The 19540-nt window shown below is 51.2% G+C and overlaps 1 protein-coding gene across 1 annotated transcript in view; it reads left to right on the top strand.

Annotated features, from left to right (window-relative positions):
- Positions 1-922: 922 nt before the first annotated feature.
- ARK2C (arkadia (RNF111) C-terminal like ring finger ubiquitin ligase 2C) overlaps positions 923-19540 on the top strand; it is a 128988-nt gene continuing 110370 nt past the window's right edge. Inside the window, exon 1 of the mRNA XM_054460470.1 lies at positions 923-1255. Coding sequence (XP_054316445.1) covers positions 1195-1255 — 61 coding nt within the window. The 5' untranslated portion in view covers positions 923-1194. The remainder of the gene's footprint in view (positions 1256-19540) is intronic.

Genomic DNA, 19540 nt, shown 5'->3' on the forward strand with positions numbered 1-19540 from the left:
AGCTGGACTGTCACAGGGCACATGTGACACGGTGGCTGCGCCTCCACGTGTGAATTTGCAGGAGCCGCAGAGCCTGATGTTACATATCTGCCTGCTGGCTGTGGAAGTGGGCGTGTCTGTGCACATGGCTGGGTGTACCTGTCTCAGATCAGGGCAAAAGGTAGATGAATGGCCCTGGGTTTTCTGGGCAGTGTGTCTCTGTGTAGACTGTTGGCAAAGACCTCAGTGAATGAGTGAATTTCAATTCAGCAAATAATTATTGTGAGCTTTGTGCTCTCCAAGAGCAACGACGCGGTGCGCCAGGCAGAGAGCCTGGGGAGTGTGCATGTCTTACCTGTGTCTGCATCGTGTGTCCCCTCTGTGTGTCTCTGAGAATGCGTTCTTGGCACGTGTCCTGCGTTAACAAGGCGTTTGGTGTGTGCATGTCTGTGTGACTGTGCCTGGGTCCTGTTTGCGGCTGCTTGTTCGCATTCCAGCTTCCCTTGTGCCCGCAGTCAGGCTCTACACGTGCGCCAGCCTCCGAGCGCACGTCCCCGAGTGACCCGTGCGCGGTGTGCAGGGACCTCAGGGTCGTGTGCACTAAAGGCGCTCGTGCCCGTCTCTCTGCACTAAGGAACGCACCTCCACATGTCTGAGTGCACGTCCCTCTCCATGTGTGCACGTTCCGTGTTCACGCCGCCCATGTCTGTGCAGGGGCGCTTCACGCGCGCGCTCTCCGGCCCGCGGGCGGCCAGGGACCCGCGCTGGGCTCCACGGGTCCCGTGGGGCTGACCCCTCCCTCGCGCCCCGCAGCGGGCCGCGGCGATTGGCCGCCCGCTCCCTTCCAGCCGTCACCCCTCCCTTCCTCCGCCACCCGCGCGCCCGCGGTCCCCGCTGTCCCCCGCGGTTCCGGCGAGGCCGCGCCGCGCTGCGCTCCGCTCCCATTGGCTGCGCGCGCCTTTGTGTGGCGGCAGCTGCGGCCCCAGCGCCTTTGAATGTCGAGAGGGGCCGGGAAGGGAGCCTTTCCATGGGCCATCTGTCTCCCCGCCAGCCGCCGCCCCACCGCCGCCCGCGCCCCGCGCTCCGCCTCCCGCCCCGGCGGCTCCCGCAGCCCCGCCGCCGCCCGCGCCCGCGCCCCGGAGCCGCGCCACAAAGGGCCCGCGCGCAGCCGCCGCCGCCGCCGCCGCCGCCGCCGCCGCCGCGCGAGGAGCCAGGATGGTCCTGGTCCACGTCGGCTATCTCGTGCTTCCAGTGTTTGGCTCTGTGCGAAACAGAGGTATCGCTTTTTCCTTTCGGGGTCTGCTTCGGAGCGTGGATCGCCGCAGGCACCGGGGCGGGGGCGGGCGCCGCGGGCGGCCGGGGGCTCGGGGCACACCCGCGAGGACGCAGGGCGAGCGGTGGATTCCCCCCACCCCCTTTTAGGGGGACCCCCGAGGGTGGGGGCGGCCGCCCTCGTGGGAGCTTTTGTAGTGAAGTTAGGGTTTGGCGAATTTGGGTCCCTTCCTCCCCAGCCCCATTTTTTATTCTTTGCGGCGGACGTGGTTCCCCCAAATCACAGCCCCTTCCCCAATACCTAGCCCTGTGTGATCGAAAGGAGAAAGATACATGACCGTGTGTGTGTGTGTGTGTGTGTGTGTGTGTGTGTGTGTGTGTGAGAGAGAGAGCGCGAGAGCATGCTTGGTTTTCTGTGGTTTGCTTTTTTTGAGGTATATGTGTGTTTTGTGTTATGTGTGTTTTGGATTTCTTCATTTTTTGGTCATTAGTACCGATAGCTGGCTAGCTGGGACCTGGGTCTCTGCCCTATCCCATGCCCCAGCCCCCACCCTCTCGTGGGCACTTGCACGATTTTCCATCCCATCCTTTTTTCCTCTTTAACCCTTTTTGTGCATCGCCCCTGTGCTATTGCCCTGCTCACCCCGCCCCCCGCAACTGTCTTTGTATGACAGTTGCATACACGGGTTCAAGATGCTTGGGCGCGTGTGTGTGTGTGTCTGTATGTAAGTGTGTGTGCATGTGTGCGAGTGTGCGCGCGCGCCTCGGAGAGTCAGACCTGCGCTGCTGTGCCCCCCTTGGGCCCGGCTGGAGCGGGGCGTCCGGCCCTTGGGTGTTGTGCTGTGTGTGAGGATGAGACGGTAAGCTGCCCCCACGCCAGGCCTTTGCCCCGGGCAGCGGTTGACAAAGCAGCGGGCCGGCGCGGGCTTTGTTTTTAACTGTGATAAATGGGGTGTGTTTGCACGGTCCTCTTTCCCCACATCCCCTCTCCCTCACATTCTGCTACAACAATAGCTTGATTTTCCCCTCTTCTCCCCACCTCCACTCCACATTTCTTTCATTTTCTTTTAATAAAAAATTCCCACCTCCCAAGCAAATCCGAGATGCATTTAGATTCATTTTTTTTCTTTTTTGTATTCTGCCTCTGGACTCACATTTCTCGTCTTGGAAATGTTTCTTCTATCCTCTCCCACTCCACGTCTGCTTAAATCCCTGCTGGCTCAGGCCCTCCTCCCCCTCTCCCCACTCCCTCACACACAGAATGATGTCTTCCCTTGAACGACCAGGGCTCCTCTACCAAGTCGGGGTGGGGGGTGGGGTCGCAGGGCCAGCGCTTTAGTGCGCCCCAGGGGCCCGATTGGGCAAGAAAAGGAAAGCCCAGCCCTATTTTATCCAGCCCAGCTGTCCCCAGCCCCGCGCCTCTCCCCAGAACCTAAAAGGCAAGCTTGGCCCCCTTAGGCCTGTTTGAACCGCAGTTTTTTGTGTGATGATAGAATGATGACATTCTGCATTTATCAAATCTTTTTTTTTCTTCATTGTGTAGCTCAGTGAATGGTCAACTCGCTGCTGTGTGCGCTGTGACCCTTCTGCCTCCGCATTTAGCTGTATTGTGACACCCTCTTAACCATTTCCTGTCTCCATCTGAGGAAGGCATTGCTATTTAAGCGGCAGTATCCCCTATCTCAGGCCAGCCTAGCCATGGGGGTGAGGGGGAGTGGGTGTGTGAGGAAGAAAGAGGGGGGCTGGATGCGATCTCCTTGAAATGCCACCCCCTCCCTCAATACACAATTATCTCTTATTACTTGGCATTTCCTCTTAAAACGGGTGTGGAACATTACACTAGGCAGAAATTCAAAAATGATTAAGAAGGATGTTGAGCCTGAAAGTATAATTATCCTGATTAAATCATTACCATCCTCATTAATACCACCAATCTCTAAATACCATTGCAGGATGCTGATTCCATGTTTTGAAATTCAAATTGCTCAGCTGTCTTTAAATTTTATTTTTAATACTACCTTCTCCCTAACCCCCCCCACAAGAAAAATCCAACAACACAAATTCTGCCCATCAGTTAAAGTTTACTTTCATGGCAAACATGCCCACAGGAAATTCAAGGGCTAAGGGGTGAGTTGGTCTGTGGGTAAAATTTAGCACAATGTGATAAGAGTTCATGACCTTCCGATAGAGGATACTAATGCTTAACTCAACAAGGTCCTAAACCACAATCTTCTTGTAAAACTATTAGAGAGTTTGCCAGCTTAAATCTGTTCTTTTTAGTTTCCATTGTAGTAGTGTAGGATGTAGGCCATTTCAGAATAGATGTAGAGAAATAACCATTTTTGTATCTTCATCTTGTTTAGCCGAGTACATTGCACTGTAAATCCCTGTTAAGTGGATTCCTTTTGCCTTGGCTTAGAGGCTGCAGCACCCCATTTTTCAGTTATCTGGGTGACTATCAGTTAGCTTCTTGGCAGCACCCAGGCATAACTGAGGATTGCACTTAGTTGGAGGCAAAAAATGTTAAACATATGTATTAAAAAAATCTTTGATGAAATGACAGTTGCTGCTATCCCATAGCCTCTGAAAACTTGGTGCACCAAGGTCCCTGGCTTAAGTGGGAGCTGTGGCCATAGCGTCTTAATTGTTTAATTGTACAATGTCAAGAGCATCTTTGGACATCCGCCCTGGTCCTCAGAGCTGCCCCTTTAACAGCCGGCTCCCTTCTGCTGTTCGCCAGCCAGACCTGCTTGAAAACTGAAACAAAACAGCAGCAATAATAAAAGAATAAGGCCCCTACTTTGAGGGCCCTTCCAAAATAAAGTCCCAAATAGCCTCCCCAGACTGCCATTTGGCAATCTGAAAAGAAAGAGAAAAAAAAAAGAAAAGAAAAGAAAAAAGAATCCCAGCAAAATGGTTTTCCATTAAACAGGGGTAGCGTGTTCTGCTGTGCTGAATTACTTCCTGTTCTTATTTTGTGGGTAATTTTTTCTGTATCAAATATCCTTTTGGTTGTGTATCTTTTTCACCTTTTCTTGTACTAAAACTAAAGCATGATCTGTATTTTTTTACATCCCCCAGTTGACAATGTACAGCGCTCGGTTAGAGATGTTACCCTGCTGAAACGTACTGTGGTCGTGTAGCCCGGGCCATCTGCTCATTGTACGCTGCTTTTGTTCTGTTGCCCTTCCGAAGCATGGTGGGCCCAGCCTTTTTTTTTGTATCGTGTGCATGACGACATTGTTACACACAGAATCCACTAATACTAATATACAATCTCTCAATAAAGAACTAGTTTTCCTATATTAACCTAGTGTGCTTTTTCTCTTGCTGTTTTCCCATTTATTGTCGTATCCTGCTGTTTAGATTTTCCCCCCTTGCTTTTCTATCCCCACCCTCACCCACCCACCACTCCCACCTCCCATTGTAAGATTTGAGTGAATGCCTTTTCTTTTTACTTTACCTTTTTTTTTTTTTGTGGTACAGATATGGTGACTTTAATCTCATTTAGTCCATATCTTTTCACAATAGATGTCTGGGGCGATAGGAGGGGCCAGTTGTCCTGTTACACTGAAACAGTTCACCTGCCTAGAGAGAACCCCTACCTTTGGCCGCCTGTGTACTCAATAGCCTCCACATTTCATCTTAGTTTTCAAGATACATGGGCACTGGGTTTATGATGCTGGTGAAGAGAAGGGGATATAACACTTAGGTTGAGAAAAGGGATACTGTTCTTAACTAGCAATCTTGTAGCATTTCAGACTCGCCTAAAAACCCATTTTGAGTTGTGTTTTAACTTTTCTGTTTGCTGTCTCATTGATTTACTGTCCTTATAAATCATGCTGGGGGTGCCATGTTACATGTAGCTGAAGCCATGATCTGGAATTTTAAAGTACCCTCTTCCATGTGCATATTTAAATTTTTAGGACTTGCAATATAAGTTTTGCATTGAGATCCTGGATAAGGAAGATGTTTGAAACAGAAACTGACTGAGACCACTCCCACCCCTATCCCAGGGCCAGCAGCGGACCTGTTACTGTAGGAATAAGAGGGTCCGTGCCCTCTGCAGGCTGTGAGCCAGTTAAAGCTGATTATAGCCTAGTTTCCTGACAGCTGCTTCATCTATGGCCCTAGGGCCTCTCTTAAGAGAAAGACAGCTAAGATCTCAGCCATTGTCTAAGTGTGTGTGTTGAGGTGGGGAAGGGAGAGGGGGAAATCAGGAGCAAAGTCAGGACCTAACCCCAAATTGAGTTGGAAAAGAACCCTTAAAATGTCTTTTTTTTCCCCATAATTACATTGGAGAAGCCAGTGGAGAGGTATTTTTTTTTTCCCAGAGTGGAACCCAAATTCAGCCATTTGTCAATTACACCTATTCAATTTCAGCCCAGAACAAGCCTTGCTAAATGAGGCATTTTAGACACTGAGGAAATGAGCTGATTAAAGAAATTCCTGGTTCTTTCAAAGGGTCATCATTTTGGAGCTGCTCCTCTTTTGGCCGATGTGCCTTGTCCTTGCTCCCCTGGGCTGACTGACTCCCGGGCTCACCCTGCTCCTCGCTGGTGGGCGCACCCCTGCCTGACCACAGCACTTCTTGCCGTCTTTGTGGCTTCGTGCAACTCTTCTCTCCCCCAATGGCTGCCCTCTCTGCTCTGGCCCGCTTTGTTCTTGTGCTCTTCCCAGACTGGTGGGAAAGCTGAGCTGATTTACTGTGACACATGGACACACATGGATGTTCCCAGTGGAGGCTCTGCTGTAGTTTGTGCAAGAGGAGAGATACAGGTCTACAAGGCTAGTCCTCTGAAGATTTTGTTTGTTTCGTCTTCTTCTTTTTAAATTTTCGTTTACAGGAGACTTAGAAAGCCTCCAATCCAACCTCAACAATAATAAAACTACCCTGAATTGAGTGATCACTCTCACATTTGCCCTAGAGAACAGTGGCTCATTAGATCAATCTTAACCAATTCCAAGATTTCATTTTTCTAAATTTTTGTTAAGTATGTCAGAATTGTTTGAGAATACATTTTGAGGATGGTTAGTAACCTAGTAATAATATAGCAAGCTGTGGGTTAATGGGAAATCATGTTTTAGCAATGTATGCAGTGCATTTAATGTTTGACCCAGATTGTCTGAACTAAACACTTACATGTTAAGGAGACTTTCCCCGCGACTGGACGCTTCAGGAACTACAAGGCCATTGTTCTTTATATTTATTCTCTCAACCACCTGACACATATCTGTTTTAGCACCTTGACTTCAGGATTTTGGAAAACCCATCAGTTCAGTTAATCCTATGTCATAGGCTTTGTAATAAGATGGAACACAGCTCTTCTTTCTGAACAAGAGAACTTCTCTCTTGAAACTAGCATCAGAAAGACCCACTAAATTAATGAGTTTTCTTTAATAACAATTTTCTACAAACCAGCAAATACTATTAGTCACTCAAATTTAGGGAAAAGACCACCAAGAGTGTTGAGGCCCTAATGTGCAAATGACAGGGCCTGGGCCACTCGTCTTCCTTTTGCAGTTTTCTCACCTCCTGCCCCACCCTGTCCTTCCCATCTTTAAAAAAGTATCCTGCAGTGGCACATTAGATGATTTAATGGTTTTCTAGGCTACAGAAGCAACAGTTCTGTGCTGGATCCAAGGGCAGCAGGGACCCCTTTTCTGAAGCAAAGGGCAGGAGACAACAGGTCCTTGACTCTGATTCAGGGTGTGACTTTGCTTCCCTCAATCCTACTCCACAATTGTCACACAAATCTGCAAGACACTTGTGCCTTAGTTTCTCTATGGATCTAAACAGCTTTGCAAAAATTCCCGGCTTAACATTGTATGAACGTGAATTAGTATTTATTAGTTTCTGGTATGGTTTAGCTACAGATAAACCAATATATTTCCAAGAGAATTGGGGGAAGTGGGAGGGCTTATCTTGGAAAGACTCAGATTTTCAGGATAATTTAAGAACCAAAAGCAAACGCTTATAACCCCATAGCCAAACCACATGCAATGCCTGTACTTCATGTGTTTAGTTGTTCATTCATTCACCCACCCACTTGTTTGTTCATTTAGTTAATGAGTGTTCATTGAATACTTACTTGGGGCCAAACACTGCGCTAAGGGGGATACAGAAGAAATGGAGACCTGAGTGCCTCCCTCCTGAGGCTTATGCTGAGGTTCAGGGATGAATGCTTAGGAAACCAGATACTGTCTAAGATGTTCTGGGCTAAAATGTCCACACGAATGGCAGAATGTCCTGACTGGTGAGATAAAAGAGCTTGGAGCAGTCCAGGGTTTGAGTCCTAGCCCAGTCTTGACCCGGAAGGGTGAACTTAGGCCACTGCTTTGAGCATCCTCTGAACAATGACTGATGACTGCCATGAAACCTACCTGATAGGCTATGTCTATGCTATTACAAGATACCTGGCACGCGGCAGTTGCCTAGGATGTGCTAGACAGCTGCCCTTTCCCTTCATAACTGTAGGTGTTTGCTGGCCAGAGTATCAAATAAGGTCAGAGGTGAGCTTGCTGCAGAGGCGGGTTTGTGATGTGCCTCAAAGGGTGTTGTGTATACAGGAGGGAGGAGGAGGAAGAGGAGAGAGCACCCCAGGTGGAGGGAATGAGTGATTTTGGCCAAGGCCAGTGGCTCTGCTGATTTGGCAAGAACAGAAAGTGCATAGCAGGAGGGAGAAGTGTGTGTTGATGGCGGGGCAGGAGCACGTGTGCAGGCCTACAGGGAGCACCGGGATCATTGTCCTGTCTTTGAATGGCTCTCCTCAGAGCACAACTCCAGGAGTTAAGCAGCATGAGGTCTGGAGAATGTGGGAGAAAAGGCTTGAAGAGGTTTTGAAGCCAGTTTCTGAAGGCCTCTGGAAGAGTTTGGCCTGGCTCCTTTGACCTTTGGGAGCTCTGAGGGGAGAGGGCTGTTTAAACAGTTTATTCTGCAGCTGATAACAGAGGGATGGGGCTAGGGGCTGAGGTCAGGGAGGAGGTAGGACAGGCTTGGGGGGTGGGGAGGAGAAGAAGGCTCACATCAGGGACTTTACTGTAAGGTGGAGTAAGCAAGATTGAGTCTATGTGGAAGGGGCTGAAGGGCAGGAGGTCTCTGGGGTGCTTTGGAGAATATAAGACCATGAAGACAAATGGGGAACATGAGAGGAACAGTCCACTTTGGTGTGAATTGAGTTTAGTGTACAGATAAGCACATAGAACTTCAGATGCCAGAGTGGCAGATGGAAGGGGATTGTGGCAACGTCTGGGAGTTGAGACTTCTAGTCCTTTACATACAGATTCCTGGTTGGGGTAGGAAATGAACTTCAACAATAAAAATTCCTCATACTCACATGACTTGTCCCCCCCAAACTCTCTGTTCATGCCTGAAACCCTTATGAGGTTATTCACATGTGTCTTTACCGGCTTAGGTCACCCCTTGAGCAAGCTTTCTTACAATATGAACTCCTCCTGGAGTTGTACCAATCAGTATCCCGAAATCTGAGTTGGAACAAGTTTTATCAAACTTTGCCTTTCTTGAAAAGACAGACCCCAAAGTGGGCAAGTACCAGGAGTTTTGCCTCCACTACTTTGCAAAAGGCCATCCCTACACATGGGAGCAGGGGGAACGGGAGGGAGCCCGACCCAGTAGCGTATTGGGAGAGGAGAGGGCAGGGAGTAGAGACTGAGGACAAGGACATGGGCTCTGATCTCAAGATTGGTCCTGTCTGCAAAGAGGGGGTTTTTCCCAATTCAAAGCTCTCTCTTCCATTATCTCATTTCCTCCTTGGCACAGCCCATGAGGAGTTAATTGGGAATCAGAGGAGGAAGCTGAGGCCAAGAGTGGTGAAAGCCTTTGCCACCCTTCCTGACTAGCTAGTAAATGGCTAAGCCAGAAGGGGAGCCCAGGTGACTGGACACTCGACTATGGCCCCCTGCACTGCCTGCCATGGCCTGCATGTGGCAAGGAGCCTCATCAAGACCAAGGCAAGAATGAGAAAGGAATCCCTGCTTTCCTGCCATAGCCGGTGGGACCGATTCTGAATGCTAGCCTCTTTGTCCACAGTGGAAGAGGATCTTTCCAGCTAACGGCCCGCCAAGTTTCGAGGGCGTCTAGACCCCCAACCCTGAGCCTTGCACGTCCCAAAAGGGGACTTTGAGAGACAGGGAGGGTGCATGGTGGACCAGAAACTCTCCAGAGCAGGAAATGAACAGGGCATTGGAACCCAGGGTGGAGAGTCCTTTCACCCTCAGATGCCGTCTCAGAGCAGGCCTGGCCGGCTTGTGGAGGAACTCCAGGGAGGTGGAGTCTGTGCCCTGATTTCCACAGAAATAATAGGTGTCCCCTTCCTGAGGCTTTGAGCCCCAAGGCGAGGGCACGTTTTGCATTTTTTCTTAGATCATCTTGAAGCCTTAATAAATTGTATCTATGTTGCTTCACGGAGATGATAGAATCACATTCTGGAAAGCTTAGAAAATAAACCAAAGGAAAAAAAGCCTTGTAGGAGTCCATCCCTCTGTGATCATGTTAGTGAAATGCAGTCATATTTTTGTTCATCTATTTGTTGTTTTTTTGGGGGGGGGGTGGAGCTGTAAACACAAGATATGTATACTTTTTACATTCTCTATTTCCTATTTTACATTAATGTCACAGACATTTTCACATTCTGCTATGCCGTTTTCACAAGCACTGCTTTTAATGGCTACATAATATTCCACTTGAATAGTGGCTGAACAGCCAAGTTTGCTGGCTTCACATGCACTCAAATTGCCATAGGTTCTAGGCCGCTTGGTGCTGCTCGAACCCACCTCCCTTGGACTGCTGTCCAGCCATGTGGGGAGGAGGTGGTGAGTGGATCAGGTGTGACAACTCTTACTCCTCTCTGCCCACCAGCAGCCCCTTACATCGAGAGGCCCAAATACGTGGAGGGGAGGGGAGACAGATAAGAGAGGGCTGGGGAAAGGAATATGACTTGAATAAACTATTCTGAGACCTAGATTCTGGTCCACAAACTTCCACTGTGATCTTGAACAGGTTAGTTTCCTTCCATCAATTCTCAGTTTTCCCATCAGTCAAATGGGTACATCTTATGGCTTGTGCCTTACTGGACTTGTCACATGAAGTAATGCATAGGAAACAAGTCGAGAAGCCAGCCAAAGGCGACAGTGAAGATCATCCCTGGCATTCTTCATAGTGGTGGCGCTCAGACAGGCCATGTGGGACGGTGGAAATAGTCCTGGCTTCATGGCCTCTCTGCCAGTAACTACCCGTGTGAGGTCTCGGCCAAGCCTGAGTACTCTGCGACTTCACTGCCTATCTGCCAAGGGAGAGAATTGGCTGGATTGCCCTGCCTGCTCTAAAACACTGTGCTTTCCTCATGATGAGAAGAGCTTGTATTCCGATCACCTTTTTGCTTTTTCATTGGGAAAGAAGCCACATGACCTTTAGGACTCAGTAGGCATGTGAACTTCCACTGGCCAGGTCATACTGTGCAGTAGGTGGGAAGGGAGCAGTAATTGAGTAATTACCCCTGCCTGGCTAGTAACCCACCCAGGGCATGGGCTAAACCTGGAAGCACAGACACAGGGCTCCTTGACCCCGAGCTCAAGGCTGGCATAAGTCTGGTGCTGCTGCTCTTGTTGGGCCACTGAGTGGGACATTCCCCCGGATGCTGCTGCTTCCTCCTGCTGTCCTTTCCTTGAAACATGCCCCTGGGGTCTGCCGCTGTGCGCAGTGGAGCCCTCCAGGAAGTCCTCCCTGCCAGAGAGGGAGGGGGACGGTCACTCACGTTGGCCCCCCTGAGGACGCTGTATCCCTCAGATCTAAGTGCTGGCCTCACCGCACCTAGGAAAGGAAGCGGCGGCTGCTGACTCAGCACCAGCCTGCAGGTGGAGAGGGGGTGGAGGAGCTCTCTGAGGCTGGGAGGAAGTGAGAATTCAGTGGACACCTGTCTCAAGGAAGGACAGGAAGCGTTGGAACAGCTGCTGTGCCCCCTCTGAAGCTGAGTGGGAGGGAAGGGGTGGAGGCGCTCTCCATGTCTTCCCCCTTCTCCCCCCGCCCCCAGCTAGCTTGCTTAGCTCCAGCCTTCCTCCCCCATGCCACCCCCTCCTCAAAAGCTCAGGGGCCCCCTCCGGGCTGCCTGTGCCCAAGGACCACCCACCTCCTAGAACACCTGCTTCTACTCCTCAAATTCCCTCGAGCTAATGGGAGAATGTGCTCACTCCCACCCCCAGCATGGAGACACTGGCCTTCCTTAAGCCGAAGGATGGCCCTTCCCTGGGGGACCTTGGCCTCCACAGGGGACCTCGGCCTCCACGGTGGCTCATTCCCTGGAAGGGGCAGGCATGGACTCAGGGGAAGGAACCATACCTGCCCCCTCTGCCTATGACGTTTGGGACTTCTGACCAGATCTGAAAAGTCAGATTCTGGGAAGGTGAGGGAGTGACAGTGGGGGAATTAGGCCCAAAGAACAGGTCCTCGCATGGCCCAGAGGTGTGTGTGTCCCCAACTCTGTGCTGACGAGTGTGTCCGCTCAACTCTGTGCTGAGCGGAGGTAGCTGGGCCACAGCCTTGGCTTGTGTTCTGTCAGCACCCTCCAGAGCTCCTCATCTTGGACACCAGGGTGGTGGGCTGTGGCCTAGGCCTCCCCTCTGGTGGTCTCATGTCTCTCAGGGCAGAGGGGGACATCAGACCTGTCTCCCTCCCTAAGGGCTGGGTCAGGAGGGAAGCTGAGCTTGGGAGGCAGCTCCTGCCTGGCTCCTTCTGGCCAAGCTGATGCTGAGGCTGCTCCGGGGCAGGGGTGCCTGGGATGCAGGGCTGCTGGCTGCCACCTGCCACGGAACCGAGGGATAGGGCAGCAAGGGACAACTGGAAGGAAGTTTGTGCCCGCTGGAACCAGAAGAGTCCAGCCTTCTCCCTGCCAGGAGGAAAGGAACTAAAGGAGGGGGTGAGGAAAGAGAGGTCATCTGGGGTGAGGGGGCAGCAGCCACCCCCCCACTTGGTCTTCCCCAAGCAGGTGCGGTGGAGTGTTGATTGAGAAGGTGGGAGAGGAGCCCAGATGCCAACCTGAGATGGCACAGTCTCATCCTGAAGGTCCCTGACAAGTCTCAGTTTCCCCCAGCAGAGAGGTGGTGGGAAGGAGGAGGGAGGCATCAGGTTCCTGCCTTCTCAGCTGGTGTCTCTCAGCTGTCTCCTGGGTATTCCCTAAGTCAGGCCCCATCTCTGCACAGGTGCACCTGGGGAGCATCTGGCTGGGGGGTGGACTAGATGTGTGAGCAACAAAGAGCAGAGTCTTGACTCCTAGGACAAAACAGGGCTTGGGCCTGCTGCAGGATGGACACGGTTTCCAGTTTTAGCTCTCAATTTGGGGAAAACATGAAGTTTATATTAAACTAAACAAGCAACTCTTCTATCTCCATTTGCAAATTTTACATAAACTTTTGAATGAAAATACAGAATTTGGTGACGTTTCATTCAGGCAGGCCAGTCCAGGCTGTGCCCCGACTCCCGGGGTGGCTATACACTCCTCTGGCATTTGGGTCCTTCCCGGGGTGAGTGACAGTAATACTTCAGGGTCGCCCCAAGGCCTCATCTTCCCAGAGCTTGGGGACCCAAGCTGTTCAGTGGCTGGAGAGTCAGAGCTGGCTCTTGGAGCTCCAGTCAGGATTGGAACTCGGTTTCTTGACTCTGAGGGCTGGTGGGCATTTTGGGTTTTGATTCAATGCCACTTGTAAGTGGCACAAGCTATGGCAGCTATGGGGTGCTTTGTGGGAGGCATGACTGGGTGAGGCTTGAGGACAGCTTGGGTTTAACTGGGCAGAGAGAGAAGGGATAGCATTTCAACATGGCAGATCTTCACGTGTGCCAGGCCTGGGGACCAGAGCCTGAGAAGGGAGGCCAGGAGACGGACAGAACCCCACCAGTGGGTGCGAAGCAGATCTTCTGAGGGGGGCACAGGACTCTTTATTGTGGTAAAACATATACAGCACAAAGTCTGCTGTTTCAACCATTTAAAAGTATACTACAATTCAGTGGCGTTACATACATTCATAGTACTGTGCGAACATCACCACTTTCTATTTCCAAAGCTTTTAAATCACCCGAAACAGAAACTGAGAGCTCCCTTGGGTTTAGGGCCTCCTCCCAGGCAGGTCAAGGGCTGTGTTTGCTGGGTCTTCTTGGGGGCCGAGGGGATGGGAAACTAAGCTGTAGCAAAGAATACACAGATTTTGCCATCAGGCAGTCTTTAGCTTGACCACCTACCAGCTGCGGGACTTTGGCCCTCTCTGAGCCTCAGTCTCTTCTAAAAAAATGGAAATAATTGATGTAAATACCAGTGTCACAGAGCAGTGAGGATGAAAGAGAGTTCTCACGCATATAAAGTACGAGACACGCGAAATCCTGGGAAATGTTTAGAAAAGATGGCCATTTCCCGACTCCCACCACACACCCCACTTCCCACATGCAAACACACGTCTGCTTGTTCAGGCCTGGGACAGTTTTAGGGGTCTTAGGGGAGTGCAAAGCAGGCCCTTGGCCAGTCAGGGAAGGGCTGGTCATGTTTCAGCTTAATTGTGTAAGCAGTTACTGAGAACCTGCTTTGGCACAGACAACCTGTGACCTGTAGCCTAACTGGGGAGACCCCCGAACACTCCTGATGTGGGTGGAGAACGGGCAACAAGAATGGCCAAACAGTGGTCATGCTGGCCAGAAAGTGTGGCCTAGCAGGGAGGTATCTTAGCGCACGGGATGGGGAGAGGTCACTGAGGCCTGGAGAAAATCAGGAAGGCCTCCCGGAGGAGGCAGGACTGGAGCTGTTCCCCGAGGAGGAAGAGCTGTAGCTCTGCTGCCTTGGGGAGTGATCGGGTCAGCCCTGCTCCCTGCCCCTCTCCCATGTAGGCCCAGATCTGATCCAAGAGGTGAATGTCAGAGTCCTGTGGCTGTCACCCTCGTCTGAATTTTCTTTTTCTTTTTTGGAGCATCGGGCCGTCTCATTTCATTGTCATCCCTCCCATTCCAGTCCCCATCCTCCCTGCCATCCCCTGGCCCTGGCCATCCTGCTGAAATTCCCCGCCTCCTCTCCTGCCCCTCGGCCCAGCCGAGCTGCCTGAGGGCTCCAATGGGTCACCGTGCCACCCCTTGAAAGAGAGTCACGTGGAGGGGTTGCTGCTCGAGGGAGCTGGGGGCTTCGTGTCCTCCCTCTGAAGTGGGCAACCCTCTTGGGGCACTGGTTCTGCTCTTTGCAGAAAAGGGTACTCATTCTTACCTGCCAGGTTGAGTGAGGATTAAACGAGACGGTGGATGTAATGTACTCACCATGAGTGGCTCCTGGCACAGAGTAGGGGCTACACTAATTGTTCTATATGGCTACCTGCTAGGGAGTTGCCATGCACAGAGTCCCCCTGCCTGCTCCTAGGAGGCACATTGAATTTTGTAAGGGAAATAAAGGGCAGGGGGAAACTGAGCCTCAGTGTTCTTATCTGTAAAATGGGAATAATTATAGCAAGTCTGCCGGCAGGGTGATAGTGAGGTTCAGATTTGATCATGGATTTGTTCAGCTCATCTAACACATACCCACTGAGCACCTGTGTTGGACCAGGCCCCGTGCAGGCATGGGGGATGCAAGGATAATAATAATAACCATAAGGGCAGTAGCAGATGCTCACGTAGCACTTACTCTGTGCCAGGCACCCTCCTAAGCACTTTGCCTGCCTTAAAAATACTGAGCCTCATGGGAAACAGACAGACGCAGGAACAGCATGGCCCTAAGGTATGTGCTGGGTGTCCTCTTAGCCTGCGGCAGACATCCTGGGGAGGGCAATGCCTGGGGGAGCTGATGCCTGGGTGAGTCTTAAAGGATCTGGTTGCCCAGGAAGAAGTGGGGGTGAGGGTGTTGTGGGCCAAGGGGCTGCGGGGGTGAGGGGAGGGGAAGGGCAGGCTAAGAAGGAGAGTCATGCAGAGGGGTCACTGGGACAGGGAGCTGGGGGGCTGATGGCCTGCAGGGAAGCTGGGGCTTTGTCGGCCCTCCTGGTCAACATGGCAGCTTTGCCTATTGGCCAGAGTTGCTGGTGGTTGATTGTCTTTTGTCAAGAATAAAGTGCACAGAACCTCTGTGTGTCCTGAGCTAAGGGCTGAGGGTACAAGAAAGTGAGGCAGAAGTTTCAACAGACCCTGGTGAAGCAATGCTGGGACAGTTACCTCCACAGGAAGAGGTACCATGGGCTACTGTTGGGAGGGTGGGAAACTTCAGAGAAAAGAGCGGAGTGGTATGGTATCTGGGAGATGTCCTGGAAGACACAGGGCTGGGACTGACCCTTGAAGTAGGGGCTTAGGGCAGCATTTTCCACACTGTCCAAGCAAGCACCGGGGCCTCTTGAGCTGTTAAAAGTTGTTTCTGCAGAAAGGTTACATATTCCAACAATTTGGAAATCCTACACACTATATCCCAGTCTTGGAGAGTCCCAGTGCGTATTAGCAAATTAAAGTCCCTGGTAAGTCCTGCAACCAAGAGAGCCCTTTGGGTTTGCTTTAGCAGCATTTCCCAAAACTATCTGACCACAGAACTCTCTCTCTCTCTCTCTCTCTCTCTCTCTCTCTGTCTCTCTTTCTGTGTGTATGTGTGTGTCTTTGTGTGTGTGTGTGTGTGTATGTATATGATTTCTAGAAGCATACCTTGAACTTGGTTGCATGGAGCACAGTTTGGGAATGCTAGCCTGGGAACTGGGTCATCTAGCTCAAGACTGGCCAGAAGCAACTCCCTTATACTGTGGAGGTAGGCAGACTGAGAAAAAGGCCATAAAAGGGAACTCATGGATTGGTGACTGCCTGAATTACTTCCCACCATAGTCTTCCTCCCAGAGTGCCATCTTTACCCACTACCTTAGCACATTTGGACTGCAATAACAAAATGCCACGGACTGGCTGGCTTATAAATAACAGAAGTTTGTTTCCCAGTGTACTGGAGGTTGAGAATCCAAGCTCAAGGTGCCAGCAGGTTTGTTGCGGGTGAGGGTCCACTTCCTAGATGGCTGTCTTTTTGCTGTAACCTTTCATGGCAGATGGTGAGAGGGACTCCTCTAGGGCCTCTTTTATAATAGCACTAATTCCATTCATGAGCGCTTCACTCTTGGAATCAAATCACTTCTCGAAGGCCCCATCTTTTAACACCATCACCTTGGGGGTTAAGATTCAACACAGGAATTTTGAGAGGACACAAACATTTAAGTCATAGCACCTACTCTAGAGAACTCTAGAGGGAGGTCAGTGGTGAGCTGGCCTCTCATTCCCAGTGGCATTTTTGCTGGCCAGCCAGGGGAAGCTGCCAGTGGTCACAGCTCTGGAGGGGGCTCTTGGCCACTGGGGGTGCTTGCCTTGTGCCAAAGCCCTATTCAGCTTAGGGCCTTCCTTCCCACCTTCTGTCTTACATTTTTGACCTTGTCCAGATTCCTTGAAGTGGAGTTTCTCGCCTATCTAGTTGGGCACCCCTTGCCCAGTAACCCACAGCTACATTTGACACGCTGTGCACGATCCACCCAGCATCTGATGCTCACATCATCGTGCACCCAGATGATCACCCTGACACATGCCCATTCCCCTATGGGCCCCATGCAGTACGCATTTATACATTCATCCACAGTTCACATACAGTTATAACAGCAGCACGCATTCATTTACACGTACGTATCTGTATTAGATGAGAATATACAGTACATATACACACCCACGTTCCACACGCCAATACATTCACAGACTCATACCACTCACCACTCACATACGTGTACACACATGCACACCCCATGATACATACCCACAGAAATACAGGCTTAAATGTTTCCAGAAGGGACTGCCTTCCCCTTCTTTTCTCTGACATGTTACCTGTGCCCCTATGAAGCCCCTACCCCACCACCACTGAATTCAAACAATATTTCAACAGGAGATGCAGGCCTTATCCAGGAAAACACCATGCTTATGCGTGTGTCCATATCTGCAGGCCAGTTGCAGAACCTGGGGCTGTGATACCAGGCCACAGCTGATTCGGTGTGCTCCCCACTATGATGGAGAAAACAAGCATTACAAAGCTCTGTTTGGATGCCATGTGGCCTGGGAGGGCTTCCTGGAGGAGTTGAGTCTTCAGCTGGGATGGAAGCGTGAGGTCCATGTCAGTAGAGCATGAGAGAAGGGAGCGCTGAGGTATGGGGGTCACACGAAGGGCGTCAAGAGGGGCAAGCATGGCCAGGAGCCCCCCCAACCCCAAGAACCCCTGCAGCAGTTACAGGAACATTTGGGTAGAGGTGGAGGAAGAAGCAACAGGGCCAGGAAATGGCCAGCAGCTCTCTGCTGGCATTCCTCCTGCCACCCTCGGTGGTGGCACTGACACCTGGCTGAGGTCACCAGTAGCTGAGAGACTCCTTAGCTAGTGCTCGGCTGTCACACTGGGGGAATGAAAGAGACCATATGATACTAATGTCGCTGTCCTGCTTTATAAAGTGTCCTAACAAGCTGGTGAGCCAGGCACACTCAGTCTTATTTATGGCCAATATTATATCTCTGACATAGAGATTAATTTGACGATAGCTGTTTATAAGCTCTTTCATCATCAGATGGGCCCATTACCTGGGAGGAGAAGAGGGCTGGGTTTAATTTGTGAACAGTGTGCTGAGTCCCTCTGCCCCTGGCGTGTGTGCAGGAGGTGCAACCATAAATCATGGCAGACAGCAGCGCTGAGACCAGAGGGCTGGGAGCTGCCCTAGTGGGCAGACCCCAGAGCTCACATGCGGCAGAGGGGCTCCCTGGCAGGTGTGCCAGTCTGCAGAGCCCGGGAGGGAGGCAGGGATGCACAATCTTCTCTGCTGGGAGGAGGCCCTGGAAGATCACCCTGCCAAGGAGCTTCCCACTGGAGTCGACACTAAGTTAGAATCATCTGGAAGCTTGTTAAAATACAGATGACCTAGCCCTACAGAGTCACCACCTCTGTGAGTGGAGCTTGGGATTTCCCTCCAGTCTGGAGTTTGAGGGCTTTGGGCAGGGATGGGCTGTGAGACAGGCTGGAGCACTTCCCTCCAGGTGCCCCTAGTTCCAAGCAAAGGCGTCCCTTCCGTGGATATCTGAGCAGAAAAAGACAAGATGAAGAGCTGGCAAATACTAGATCCGGGTCAAAAAGCTAAAGAGATTGGGTGCTTGAGCCAAATCATAAGGTTTGCCAAGGCTGTCTCCTTGCACCTGTGGAGCCGCCCTGCCATTGTCCTCCCTCAGCAGCCCAGCCCCTTCCTGCTAAGCCCAGCCCCTTCCTGCTAAGCAGGACAGAAACATCAGCTCATGAGGGGCACATCAGGGGCTTTATAGGCATCATCTCTTTGTCCTCTGATGTTGATCTTTGAGTTACTTTTTTATGAAATCCCACTGAAAGATAACTTCGGCAGTTCTTAGTTACATCGCCTGGAAACAGAGGCCTAGGTTTAAGTCCAGCTTGGACCCCAAGCTCATGCTCTTTCCATGACCTGAGGCAGTGTCCCAACGTAGCGGCAGGGCCTGGCTATGTCAATCCACTGTGCACAAACATTGCAGCCTCAGCAAACGGTAAATCTATTGGTGTGTGTTGGGATGGGATACCAAGAATGTGAGGTGATAAAGAGGTCCTCCTGCACCGTGCATCTAGGCAGTTTTTCTCCTAGGGGTGGGTATATTTCCTGGAAGCCTCTGGAGTGAATAGCCTTCAGGATGCGATGGAGTCTTCCTGCCCTGGTGGCCTGGCAGACCCTGTCACTCCCAGGATGGCAGCCCTGTCCTCTGCCTCCCAGACCTTGGCCTCCCTTTCGGCACCATTGGCTCTTGACAGCTTTTGCAGGGCTCTGCTGGAGACATTTGGGAACCCTCCAGGCTCCCCTCCTCCTTGGGGGACTTAGATCCTATCCAGGAGGTTCACCTTGATGAACTCCAGCCAGTCAAAGCCCATAAAATGGGAAGGCAGCCGGTATGGACTCCGTCAGACTCTTTCCCCACCTAGAATCTACACTTTTGTTAATGTAGCCTCAGTTTGCATTGGCTATTTTGGGTACACGTCATCCTGTCCCAAGCTTAATTCATGTGGACCAGAGCTCCCAAATCTGATAACACCTGCTACAGAGACTCTCATGTCCCAGCCTAGTGGAGTAGGTTTATTTGGTCAGATGTAAGTTTGGCTATGGTAACAGAGATCCAAAATAAAGGTGGCTTAAAGGGATAGCAACTCTCAGAATAGCCTAGAGTGGTGCTCAATATCAAGGACTCAGGTGCCTTCTCTCTTATTGCTCCACCCTCCCTAGAGTA

The sequence above is a fragment of the Pongo pygmaeus genome, chromosome 17 (assembly GCF_028885625.2).
Source record: "Pongo pygmaeus isolate AG05252 chromosome 17, NHGRI_mPonPyg2-v2.0_pri, whole genome shotgun sequence".
In the NCBI taxonomy this organism is placed as follows: Eukaryota; Metazoa; Chordata; class Mammalia; order Primates; family Hominidae; genus Pongo; species Pongo pygmaeus.